Consider the following 13,848-nt stretch of genomic DNA (forward strand, 5'->3'; position numbering starts at 1 on the left):
GTCGCCGCTCGAATGGGTGCTGCTGTTTTTGCAGACTCCTTCCTGCTGCTAAAGTTGTTCCTGTTCCTGTTCCTGGAAGGTGGGGGTGGGGGGAAGAAGAAGAAAAAGAAGGAGGAGGAGGAGGGTTTGCCCTGGCTACCGGCAAGCAGGAAAGAAAAAGCGTTCCCACCTTGACCCCTCTACATGGCAGGGAATTTCTGGCAGAGTTCGCATTAGTGAGTTGACCTGGCAGTCTGAATGTTCTGGGGAGGGAAGAAGGAAAAGGTGGTGCGGAACACAGGCGCGCGGGGCCGGGCAGTTGCGGGGGTATGAGAGGCTTCCTCTGTAGCAGGGGTTTTTCTTAGTGCAGAGGGTGGGACGGGTTTCGGTGTAGAGAGATATTGCTGTATGCCTGGGAGAGAGGTGTCTCTGCAGGTTGGGGCTTTCAAAATATTATTTATAGCTGCAATATTTTAGAACATGGTTTATTTCCAACAAGATGACTTTCTCTTTTTATCGATTCTGAGAAATAACTGGACAACGTGTGTGATTGTGCATGTATAAAGAAAAGAGGGTGGATTTTTTTCCAGCTGAACCTGCTTTATTCATGCTAAACGTCCTGTGATGCTTGTAAAGGGACACCTTCTTAAGAGCAAGTACTTTCGACAGAGTAAAAGTACATACTATATGCTGTATTAGTAAAAGTTTGCTGCAGAATCTCTACTCACCACTTCAAGGGTTTTGGGTTACCAGAAAAAGTGGTGTCTCCCTGATTGTAGCAGTCTAGTTCAAATAACCACACCTTGCCTATTTTTACATACTACCTTTAACATTTTCGTTTCTATTTTAACTTTTGTACAAAACTGAGGGCAGTGTTCCTTGTTAAACTCATATGGAAGCAGATGAGGTGAAAAATAAATATTCTGATAATAACACTGGGTTTATCATGAGGAAATAACCTACTTGAATGTGTATGCTTCTTTCTAAAATAGTTTATGCTTATTTACATATTTTTGCACAAATGAATATTTTTCTAATTTCTAGGAATCAGATTGTATTTTCCATCCATTTACATACATACTGAAACATTTTAAGGTGACTAAATTATATTAGTGTGAAATTAAAGAATGTCATGATTGGCATAGATGTAACCACATTAAATAACATGATTCAAGTTCAAATATTTTTGATATTATGTTATTTCAGAGTAACATAACTTAGAGCCTTATCGTAGGGGGAAGAATCTCTAGTGATATTTGCTATAACTTCAGGATTCTGTTTAATTTCTTTTGCTACTTCTTGAGTGTAATTTACAACCACTATTTATTTCTAAAGAAATCAAGATTCCAAGGAGAACTTCTTAATGTGTTATATCTAAATGTAACTCAAATATGTGGTTTGAGTAATAGCTTTTTAATTAGCACCCCAGATTTTCTGTACTAGGAAGACAAATGCCTAAGATGAATAATATCTAAAAAGTATGCAGCCATATAACTGGAAATCATGTTATTACAGAAATGCTATTTGTAGAAGAGTTAGAAGCAGAAAGTGGGGTTAAATGTTTAGAAGTAATAGAACATTTAGAACTATCTGAAATTCCTGAGGCAACTTAAAATAATTATTGTTATATATCACTCTTATATGCTGCCTTTACTTCAGGAGGTCAAGACAATTTACACAGGGTTCTCCTTTCATTTTATCCCCACAACTATCCTGAACTGTCTGTATGTGTGAGAGTGTGCGTGCATGCATGCAAATGGTTCAGTCTTCCAGTGCATATCCTTGATTGAGGGCGGACTTGAATTCTACTTGGCCACCTATTATATTACCTTAGTTTTCACATAATATATTTAAATACAATTACATCAATACAAGTTATTAGAAAAGGGCAAAAATTACTAGAACAAATTTTCCTCCAAGTTTTCAGATGCTTCACTACTGACATCTTGCATATGAATCTTTGGATTATAGAAGGTCTCATCTGAAATATTTCTAGTTTGAAATGATTGCCAAAGTCAGATGGTAGTTTCTTACTGGCCAGGATTTTGTTGCTGGCCTGTAATTGGAGCTCTCAAATTCTGGTGGCAGTGAACATTGGAAAAATACAAGAGGCATTGGAAGAATAAATTAGTTCTGAATACTCTTGACTGAATTTTCAGGAGACTATGTACCTTTGGGACCAGGCCATATAACACAGGATAAAAGGTGATTTGTTTCTTCTTTTAGTTGATATAAGTACTGAAGTTCTAAAAGCGGTTTCTTCTCCTTTTTCTCTGTAGCTTACAATGGATTTTGGATAAACAAGATCTGTTGAAGGAACGCCAAAAAGACTTAAAATTTTTAACAGAAGAAGAATATTGGAAACTACAGATATTTTTTACAAATGGTAAAAATAGTATCAATTTTAAATCACTTCATTGATACACTCTGCATGAGAGAGGGGGAGAGAGAGATGGATGAGTGAGATTTGTGTTTATTTCTTAGAATGCAGTGATTTATCTTTAACTGATTTTTAGAAGAAGCACACTTTGCCAGGCCCTTGAGCATACTCCCATTAGAACCTTACTTAGTTTAAATATAACATTGGTCAACATAGATTTTTTTTCTAAAGTTACACATCTTTTCTTTTCTTTTTTTTAATCCTGCCTTTATTATTTTTATAAATAACTCAAGGCAGCGAACATAGCTAGCACTCCTTCCTCCTCCTATTTTCCCCACAACCACCCTGTGAGGTGAGTTGGGCTGAGAGAGAGTGACTGGCCCAAGGTCACCCAGCCGGTTTTCATACCTAAGGCGGGACTAGAACTCTCAGTCTCCTGGTTTCTAGCCCAGCACCTTAACCACTAGACCCGACTGGCTCTACATTGTGTTTCTAAAACATGTGTGATACCATTGATATGTGGACCTATACTGTGGTACTGCAAGTCCTGACTTGGTCTGTATCTAATGCGTATCCAGGATGAAAAAGTGGGGTTTCAAGTAAGCAGGAGTGGAAGATGAGCACTTTCATGAGGAATGCTGAAACCCTTTCATTAATAATTATATAATAAAATTATCAGATAAATTATGTGAGGTCAATTCTGCAGGATAGTGGTGATTGGGGCCCAGAGACAGTAAATATTTGGTCAATGGAGGCTTATAAAAATTTGGGCAGAGCAGCAAAAGAAGCAATGGATGGGATGATGATTCAAATTGAGGTGGGCTTTGTTACACCATGGATAGGGCAAGGATTCCCCCCCCCTTTTCGTTTTGGAGAGGGTTCTAAGTTGCTTATAATGGTGTTAGGCCTAGCATTTATACTAAGCTTTTGGTATCCTTTCTCAAAATGGTGGGAAACCAAAATGGCAGTTGAGGTTTTGGAATGGCAAAATAACTGTCTAAAATGACTAATTTTGGTAGTTTTTTTGTATTGAAAGTCAAGCATGTTGTTACTTTTCAGTCAGAGCCAATAGTAGCAGGGATTGATAAATAAAATTTAAGCCTGCTTCTTAATACATTTCTTGGGTATAATTGAAACTATTCTAGGTGAATCTTATGTATAAGATTCATGTGCAGAGAGGCTTTGGTTTTAATTTTGGTAAGGGATGAAAGCATGTTTAAATATTTAAAGCTGAGGACATAGGAATATAATTTGGCTCAATTTAATAGCTGAAGCACAGCTTTCATATCTATAAATCCCGGTACTAAGATTCTATAAAACTTGATAATAAAGGATTTGCTAAGATTAAGTGTGCATAAATTACAACTCAAGCTGTAAATCTGTCTTAATATAGAGCTACTGAACAATCTTGCATTCATCAAGTAATGCATGTACAAACTATGTGTATACCTTATTTCCTTACAGGGATTATGGCAGTAATATTTTAGAATGTGCATATATATTCACAATTGGACTTTTCATAATGTGTCTGAAAAGTCAAAGTAACTTGTTACAGTCAGAATCAGTATCCTCTGTGTTGGAGCTGACAAGGTGAGGTAGAGGGAAATGTCATTAATAGTTGCTTTCTTAAAATTATTTAAATTAAATAATACAGTTGCTTTGTAATTAACACATTAGACATTTTGAAAATTATTATTATTATAAAAGTAAGCAAGGAAAGAGGTACTGATATATGGACAATGCTGTTAGAATGCTATTGATAGTTGCATCAGCATTATACTTGGTGTTCTAAATGTTCCATACTTTAAATCAATATCCTGCCTTCACTGATAATTTCAGATTTATCACAAATTGTTTAGCTAGTCACCTACAAAGGACTTGCTTGGCTGTCGGCCTTTAAAATGAGCATTGATGTGTGAATTATTTTGGAAATGGCAGGAATATGACAAAACACTGCCATGTTCAAATTATGAATGGATGGAGGGGATTTTGGAAAAATATCAAGTAACCATCTTATGTTTTGTTTTATCATTTTGTCCCTCTACCTCTGCTTGGTATTTTGGATGGATGCTTCCAACATGCTTGGAACATATCCTTTGCTTGGAAAGCCAAATGAGCTACCTGTACAGCTGACACCATGGTGGCTTTTTAGCCAACTGGCAGATAGAGCTTGTGATGGAGCAGCTGACAAATTTTTTCTGCTCTAGCTTCCCCTGGCACCCTATTCCCTTTCACAGATTAAATATGTTATACTTCAAGCACCTGCTGCCTTTGCCAACTCCATAACTATGCTGATATTGGCAGCCTAATTCATTGGACAAATTAAATTCCTCTTTTGCAATGTGTTTAAATGCTGTATATGAATGATAATATAACTGAAGGCTTTGGGTTTCACACAGAATAAAGTTTTTAAACCTCTGGATGAGAGTGAGTTGAAAATTGCATGAAGTTGCAGATAGTAGAATAAATGGTTTTCTTTAGGTGTAGTTTACACCTCAATATGCCTTGCATCTGTTTTGTCATTTTTGGAGAAAAACATTTCCAACAAACATTCATTACACCATTATACATTTTGACAACTTATCGGGTTAAATACCAGCGATACATCATTATGTAAAAATTCTCTTTTAAGTTGTAATTCAAAGTAAATTTCAAACCTTTGTTCCACATATTTTCCCATTGCTCCAGCATAATATTATATCCAAAGTTCTTAGCCCATTTAATCATACATTCTTTAAGATGTTCATCTTCTAAATTCATCTGTAACAACAGTTTATACATCTTTGTAATAACATGTTCATCATTTGTACAGAGTTCCATTTCAAATTGAGTTGTTTCATTAGCAAATTTAAAGTTCTTTTTATGCACTTCAATACGTTCTAACAGTTGCATATATGTAAACCAGTGGCATGTAAAACCTTCCAATTCTAACTTTTCCCTTGTTTTAAGTTTCGGTTCATCCTCTTCAAAGTTTAACAAATCTTTGTAATTGAGTCAACTTGTTTCTTCCACATTTTCTCGCCTAACAAATGCTTCTTGAGGTGATAGCCATAATGGTACATTGGGAGATAATCTTACCTTGTATTTGTTCCAAACCTTCAGTATGGCACTCCTGACAAAATGATTTTTAAATTTTATTTATTTATTAGTTAAATTTATATTACCGCCCATCTCCCCCAATGGGGGACTCTGAGCAGTTTACAATAAAAGCTATTTACCTAACAATAAAGTTAAAATCCTTATTAACTTTAACATACCAGAAGTAGGCGTGCCACCCAAACCTCAATTCATGTCCTTTGAATTGTAATTTCCTGTTCTTCAAAATTATGCATTCCTTCATCCAAAACAAACAACAGGCATCAAAATACAATTTTAGATCAGGCAAACCCCAACCCCCTCGTTCTTTGACATCTTGTAACAATTTATATTTAATTCTTGGTTTCTTGCCTTGCCAAATGAACTTCGAAATATCTCTCTGCCATTGTTTAAATGGTAAATCTGTCATCAAAATCGTTATAGTCTGAAAAAGAAACACCATCCTAGGCAAAACATTCATCTTAATCACAGATATTCTCCCCATGAGAGACAATTGTAATTTTTCCCATCTTAACAAATCCTTTTTTATATCATTCCAAATTTTAACATAATTATTCTGAAACAACATACTATTCTTAGTTGATAAAATCACCCCCAAATATCTAGCCTTTTTTTCAATCTTGAAACCAGTCTTACCCATCAACGATTCTTGATTGGACAAGGTCATATTTTTGGTTAACATTTTTGTTTTTTGTTTATTTACTTTTACACCTGCCAATATCCCAAATTTTTTCAGTTTCTTCATCAGCTGTTCCACAGTATCCAAAAGGTCCTGTAATATCAGAATTAAATCATCAGCAAAAGCCCTCAGTTTAAACATTTCTTTTTTTATATTTAAGCCCTTTATTTGTTTGTCTCTTCTAATGTCTCTCTTAAAAACTTCCAGCACCAAAGTAAAGAGCAAAAGTGACAGAAGGCATCCGTGTCTTGTTCCTTTTTTGTATACGACATGGTTCAGTCAACTCATCATTCACAATGATATTTGCCTTTTGCAGTATATAAATTGACTTAATTCCCTGAATGAGATGTTCTCCAAAGTCCATAATTTCCAAGACTTTAAACATAAAACTCCAGTTCAAATTATCAAAGGCTTTCTCTGCATCTAAGAAGATAAGAGCCGCCTGGCACTCATTATGGTATTGTAGATATTCTATAATGTCCAAAACAACTCTTACATTATCTTTTAACTGTCTTTGGGTAAGAACCCAAACTGGTCATGGTGAATAAAGTCCTGTAAAATTTTCTTCATTATTTCAGCCAATATGAAAGTGAATATTTTATAGTCACTGTTCAGCAATGAAATTGGTCTACGGTTCTTAATTAAAGAAGGGTCTTGTCCTTCTTTTGGTAGAAGTGCAGTGTTAGCTTCTTTCTATGAGTCTGGCATTGCAGAACCTAACAAAGTAGAATTCATCAGTCTTTTAAAAAGTTGAAGAACCTGGTCCTCAAAACATTTATAATTTGATGCCAATAGACCATCAGGTCCTGGTGCTTTTCCCAATTTAGATGGATCGATCTATCATATTTTTATTACTGCCCATCTCCCCCACAAGGACCCCTTTTTATGGCTTCAACAATTTCAAAAGTTATAGGATTATTCAATATTAGTTTCTGTGACTGATAATTTTGGTAAATTTTGTTTATTCAAATATTCATCTATCTTATCCAAGGAGACTTCTTGTTTTTTAATATAAATTAGAGAAAAATCTGTGAAATGCTTTCTTAATCTTCTCATTATCCAGTAATTCCACATTTCCTTCTTGAATCTTTAAAATCATTTTCTTCTCTCTTTCCTACCTTAATTTATATGCTAACCATCGTCTTGGTTTATTGGCAAATTCAAAATGTCTCTGTTTAGCATATTTTTATTTCTATTTTTTTCACAGTCAACACTGACACTTGCTGATGTAATAACTTAAGTCGATACACAATATTGTTATCTGATGTTTTTTTCTGTAACTCAATTTCTTTCAACCTAATCTGGTCCAAAACCGTTTGTAGCTTTTGTTGAGATTTTTTCTCAAGACTACAGTTATGATAAATAAAATGTCCCCTCAGAACCGCTTTACTAGTATCCCACACATTTTTAAGTCTATTTCATTATCCAAGTTAATATAAAAAAAATCATTTAATTTCCTCTTACAATCTTCCACAACCTTTTCTTTCTGTAGAACGGATTCATTCAATCTCCATCTATATGACCTAAACGTTTTCTTTATTGTCATACTTACAGGATTATGATCAGAAAAGGTCTTTGGTAAAATATCCACTTTAAAAATTTTATTCACCAAATCTCTTGAAATCCAAATCATATCAATTCTTGAAAAAGATTTATGTCTTTCTGAATAAAAAGTATAGTCCTTTGCCAGTCCATTTTTATATCTCCAAGAGTCCACTAATGTCAAATTATCCATCAGATCAAAAAAATATTTTGGTAATTTCCCTTGTTTAATTTTAATTTGTTTCTCAGATGTTCTGTCAATCAATGTGGAAATAACTCCATTCCAATACCCCATTAGACACCAGCTTTAATATGAAAAAGATGACAATTCATTCAAAAGTTGCATAAAAATTTTACTTTTATCTTCATTTGGTATATATACTCCCACAATTATAGATTTAAGTCCATGAAATTCCATTTCAACTGCTACATATCTACCACGAAAAATTACTGGACTGTTCAGAAATATATTTCATAGCTTACTGCACAATATTTTAGGGATCAAGTTCAATAATCCCAACTATGCATTCTACTTTGAATTGTTCTTTGTATCAGGAATATCAAGCAGTGATTTAATGTCAGTTTTTCTAACTACAGTTTCAATGCTTTATGATATAGTCTACTGTGTCATAGTCTCAGTTTAAATCTTCACCTATAAAAAAAGTAAAGTAACATTGTTTCATCTTGTGGGAATCCTATGAATGGGCTTTTAGTACAAAAAGAAGTATAGGATCATATTGTAATAATACTACAGAAATGATTTGCAACTCTGTGGGGTTCAGTATTCATTGCAGAATACAAAATTGTACTTTGAAGATTTAACTCATTTTTTAAAAATTTTATTTTAAGTTATCCAAGCATTAGGTGAACATTTGAAGTTAAGACAACAAGTTATTGCCACTGCTACTGTCTATTTCAAGAGGTTCTATGCCAGGTAAGACCATGAGCTCTATTATTGTTTCATTTTTCCTATGTGAATCTTTGTGATTATAGGTTCTTTTTTAAAAGTGGTGTGACTGGTAAATCCCCCTTTTCTGCCTGTTTAAAATTATATATTATAACTTTTCAGGTATTCCCTAAAAAGTATTGATCCAGTGCTAATGGCTCCCACGTGTGTATTTTTGGCCTCCAAAGTAGAGGTAAGTAGGCAGCTTGCTACATAGTGAACTTTGGACAGGCTGGAGAGAGAGTATTTTAACTTTTAGCATATGATTTGCTCACTTTAATTTTTCCATGTTCTTTTGGAATAAATAGAAAGCCAATGCAGCCAATTAGTAGTAATTCATTAACAGTATAATGAGTTGACATGCTGATTGAGTGATTAGCTTTTCTTCTGTCGGCCCAGTAAGTACACCCTCTCATTTAGCAACTACAGTTCGTTCAACGATTTTGTCATTAAGTGAAATGGTCACTAAGTGAACACACGACTGAGAGAGAGAGAGAAAGACTGCGAAGATCACTGGTTGCTGCTGCCTCATTCAGATAAAGTTCTCTTTTACAGTGTCCTCTGCCTGATCTGCTTTTTCCCCCTTCTTTTGTCCCCTCTCAGGGTGGAGAGATTGCTTAAATAAGCCATCTGTTCCTGAGTTGCTTTTCTCTTCAGTGCAGTGGGTCCCTAAAAAGTGCTAAGGGCAAGTTAACAAGTTCAGTTCTGTGACATTACTTAGTTGATTAGAACCCTCAGGCCCCCTTGCACTGCTGCCTGAAACTGACAAGACCTTAATCAGTTTCACACTGAAGGCTTTTGTAGCCAGGTTCAGGAAACTTGGTTGCACATCCATGCATAGGTTGGAAAATGAATTTTTTATTACCGTTTATTATGGTCATATTTGCGAATGGTCACTAACTGAGGTAGTTGCTAAATGAGTGGCTGTGTAGGTAATTAGCAGATTAACTAGTGCTGCTAGGGTTTTCTGCTATGCCTTCCCCTGCCACAGTGGTGGGCATTTTGCTGGTCATACATATCAGCCAGTTGGCGTTTTCTGTCTCTTGATCAGTTGGGCTTTCAGTGCTTGCTTTGCAGGTTGTTTTTCCTGCCTTGTGGCTATAAGGGATTAGCATCAAAGTGGCTTCTTGTCAACAGTATAGCAGCCAGTGGAAATTGATGAAAGGAAAGAACATAGCTATCTTCTCAGACACGAAGAAATTTGTTTATTGCAATGTAATTCTCAAATCTGCAAGATACTGTGATTTTGACAAAACAAGAAGGATTGGCAGAAAGACAGAGAAGCTTTTTACATCAGCTCACATGGGGTGTTGTGAAATTGGGCATAGTGGTGTTTGGATGGTTCTACAATGCTGCCAACCGAGAACAAAAAGTGCCCTTGCTTTCTTTTTTCCCACACATCAAGAGCACCCCTGTAATCCCACATAATAGCCAAAGTTTGACCTTTTGTTAGTGAGTGCTTCTGAAATTGTGTACTTTCCTCTGTTGTTTTATTTTTGATGTTCTAGGAATTTGGTGTGGTTTCAAATACAAGGTTGATATCTGCTGCTACTTCTGTATGTAAGTTGAACTATCCTCTTGTAGATAAATAGCTGTCATCTTTCAGAGGGATTTTTAAATCAGATATCACTTATAGTATGCAGACATATGGAATACGAAATACATGTTTGTGTACATGACAGACTCAAAAATTGTTCTGTCTTATTCTGATATTTGATTGGGTAGTATTGTATTGGTATGGTATTTAATTTTTCTAACCTAATGAGTACTTCTTCCCCATTTGATAATGTTTGAAACTTGCAGAAGCTGATAAACATTTTTAAAACTAATTCTAATATATATTCCAAGATATTGTAACAGAAATATTTGTTTTGTCACTATTTTTTATTACTCATTTCTGTAAAATGTTGCTATCCAGTATAAAAAAATACATATGCTTCAATAGATATTAACTCCTGTTCTGTTGTGCTTTCAAATGTAAATCCCTGCATTCAGCATCTAGTTTTCTAAATAAATTAAGGTGTTGAGAGAGAACCAAGTATGTTAAATGAATTTTTATTGCTTTTATTTTAAAAAGCATTCTTGGCTTTTTCTTCATTGCAGTGAAAACTAGGTTTTCGTATGCCTTTCCAAAAGAATTTCCTTATAGGATGAACCATGTAAGTATACTGTAAGAAAACACTGCTTGCTTTAATACTCCCTTACCTCCACAAATGATTTTAAAAAGCATTTTACATTTTTATGTGGAAGAGTGGGAATGCTGAGAGTACTGCAAAGCATTGATTTCCATTATCATCTTCATTTCCCTAGGACTGAGGAAATGAAGCTGACAGTGACAGGAAGATTGAGTTTTGCTATATCCCCAGCTGTTTTAGATTTTTTTAAAAAGCAGAAAACTGAAGTAAAAAGAAAAGGGTCTTGCCATTGTGTCATCAGCTGTGGCTGAGCAACTCCAGGAGTGGGGCTTGAGGAAGAGAAAAACTTAAGGTAGTGAACTGGTTTGCAGAGAGAAAGAAATATGAGATAAATCAGTTGACCTCTGTAAAAAGGCTACTTGTTGGAATAAAAAACGTATTTTCAAAGGAGTTGCCTTATGTTTTTTGTTATTGAAATAGCAATAGCAAATGTTATTGCTGCTGACAAAGCAGCCTGTATGTTTCCATTCCCATGGTTTTTCAAGTTTGGAATCTTTGTAGTTTTAGAATCGGCTGATCATAGAACAGGATAAACTATGGCCATCAACCTGCGGCTTCAGTCAAATGGTGCTCATGTTATTTGAGTTATGTATTAATGCATTTTTATGTCTATGCAGATACTAGAATGTGAATTTTATCTGTTAGAGTTAATGGTAAGTTCATCATTTACTTTGTACATTCTCTTTAATTTCTTATATGTATTTAATACTTAGTAAAAATATAATTCCTCTGCATAGTTATATGCTGATCATGACTGGATTATTCCAATGTCTCCTAAAATGTTCCCACTTTCCACATGTCTGAACTGCTCCAGAATGTTTGGATAAGTCAATACTGGGAGAAAAGAAAACCCAATACATTCCAGGGTTGAGCTGCTCCTACATTGGATGTCATGACAAGATGTAATGGGCTGTGAGAATAACCCTGAAAGGCAGGAGGAAGAGCTGCTGCCTAGACAACAGTCTGATAAGAGAAATTTGAGTCCAAAGCAGGAATGGGGATGGAGAAGGCATCTTAGAAGGGACCCTCTTACGTTCTCTGGAACATAAAGGCAGGGTGGGGGGGAGTGCTTTCAGACTTGCAAGGTTCTGTTACTGTAACCTTACAATAAAGGTAGTATTAATATGCTTGGTTTTGGTTTCCTGGTCTGGACTACCTTGAAGGGCTGACACGAGCTCCCTTCCAGGGAGTAGCCTTTCACACTCAAATTTTGTAGGAGCCCATGTGCACTCACCACAATTTTAGTGGCTGCACAGGGACATAATAAGTTCATGGTCACTCTCTGCCAGTACTGGAGGGTTTTCAGCTACAGCCCTGTTTCTTCTCAAGCATTCACTGAATGTGTGGGTCCTGGGAGGGAGGATCTAAAGAACTCTAGACTGTATTTTAAATTGTGAATGGATTGTAAACAAACAATCAAAAGCAAACAAAAAAACATTCCTATTTTTTACATAAATCCCACACATGAAGTTAGAGTTAAAAAGAACTGATGCTAGTTTTTTGGCATGAGAAGTAACCTTTAGATCTTACACAGATTGCATGAGAGAAAAATGTGTAGCGTATCAACTGAATTAGCTGGCTTGAGAGCCTACCAGTAAACAGATTTGTTTATGAGGAAGTGCCCTGCCTTTTATTTTAAATAGGAAAGCTCTTAGGAATGATACTTCACTGTCTTTTCAGACTGTGTGGAAAACATTGTAAGGAAGTGACTGCCTCTGTTAAGATGAACTTAGCTGCAAAAATACTCAGAAGGAAGCTATTATCTGGATTAGATCTAGCTTCTGCATGCACTTTATTTCATTCTCATAGTTTTTATTCACGATACTTGTTTAATTTGTTAGGAGAACTATAAATATTATATTTCATAATCTATAAAGATTATGTTAAACACTTAAAGGTGTTATGTTTATTGGAAGGCATTCAAATGAACAGAAACACCTCTTCTAGTTTGGTATCTGCTGTCCCACATTTCATGGGCTACTTATCTATTTCAAACATGGTATGGGTAGACACTATAGCCCTGGTTGTAGGTGATATCTATGCAAGGTGTAAGATATAATCTCTGTACAATAGGTATTTGGAATTAAAGAGTTTCCAGTGGGATTCTACTGTGGGACTCTCTTCTGTACAAGCTACAACCACATGCACATGTTAATTCAGATTTAACCAGAGCTATGCAACTTTCCATTTGAAAACCTTAGGGCTAGCAATACAGTTTGTATGAAAAAGTATTCACTCCCTTTCAAATATTCTGAATTTCTGCGTGTCTTTGCTGCTGAATGTTATCTGAGCTAGACCTCTTATCTACAAAATAAATGAAACCACCAAAAGTTATTTTTTCACTCAGATTCTCTTTATATATCAATAGGATCCCCACAAAGCTTCTTGTATATCATTCTTCTGTAACGGAATATACTCTGCCAGTGTTTATTTCCAGTGCGGGTTTTGTAGGCAAATAAGGTTTCTGTGTGCTGCAAATGTGTCAGCATTTGTATCTCGGGGGAAGATAGATGTTAATAAGCTGCCAGTCAGTCTAGGAGGAATTATTTCTATGAAGACAACTACTGTCTTTGTAATAAATGGCAATAAAAACATCAAAGAAGCACTTACCATGATGTTGAGTATTGTGAATGGACGATGATAATGCTTTTAACATTTTTTTTAAATGCAATCTTTCTAGGACTGCTGTTTGATAGTATATCATCCCTATAGACCTCTGCTTCAATATGTACAAGATATGGGCCAAGAAGACATGCTGCTGCCCCTTGCTTGGTAATGAAGATAGACTATTTAAAAAGTCCTTTAACCTAAGTAGAAAAACTAGGAAAACTATTGACCTGAGTAAGATTGTTGCCTAGGGGTTTGTTTAATCCACTTTGGAAAATGCATGAAGCCTAAGGTTGGTTTATTTATTTATTTATTTGGAAAGGGAGGGTTGACCATAATACGATTTTTTATGAATGAGGTAATCTAACAAATGTCCTACTATCTCTTATAAATAGTCTGACTCTGTTATAACTGAAAACCTCAT

General features: G+C 35.3%; 1 protein-coding gene across 1 annotated transcript in view; it reads left to right on the forward strand.

The window, feature by feature from the left end:
• CCNC (cyclin C) overlaps nt 1-13,848 on the forward strand; it is a 22,338-nt gene continuing 8,490 nt past the window's right edge. The window contains exons 1-8 of the mRNA XM_063311736.1: nt 1-215; nt 2,259-2,365; nt 8,526-8,610; nt 8,746-8,815; nt 10,131-10,182; nt 10,726-10,781; nt 11,435-11,470; nt 13,498-13,589. Coding sequence (XP_063167806.1) covers nt 184-215; nt 2,259-2,365; nt 8,526-8,610; nt 8,746-8,815; nt 10,131-10,182; nt 10,726-10,781; nt 11,435-11,470; nt 13,498-13,589 — 530 coding nt within the window. The 5' untranslated portion in view covers nt 1-183. The remainder of the gene's footprint in view (nt 216-2,258; nt 2,366-8,525; nt 8,611-8,745; nt 8,816-10,130; nt 10,183-10,725; nt 10,782-11,434; nt 11,471-13,497; nt 13,590-13,848) is intronic.

This window comes from Candoia aspera, chromosome 1 (genome assembly GCF_035149785.1).
Source record: "Candoia aspera isolate rCanAsp1 chromosome 1, rCanAsp1.hap2, whole genome shotgun sequence".
Lineage (NCBI taxonomy): Eukaryota > Metazoa > Chordata > Lepidosauria > Squamata > Boidae > Candoia > Candoia aspera.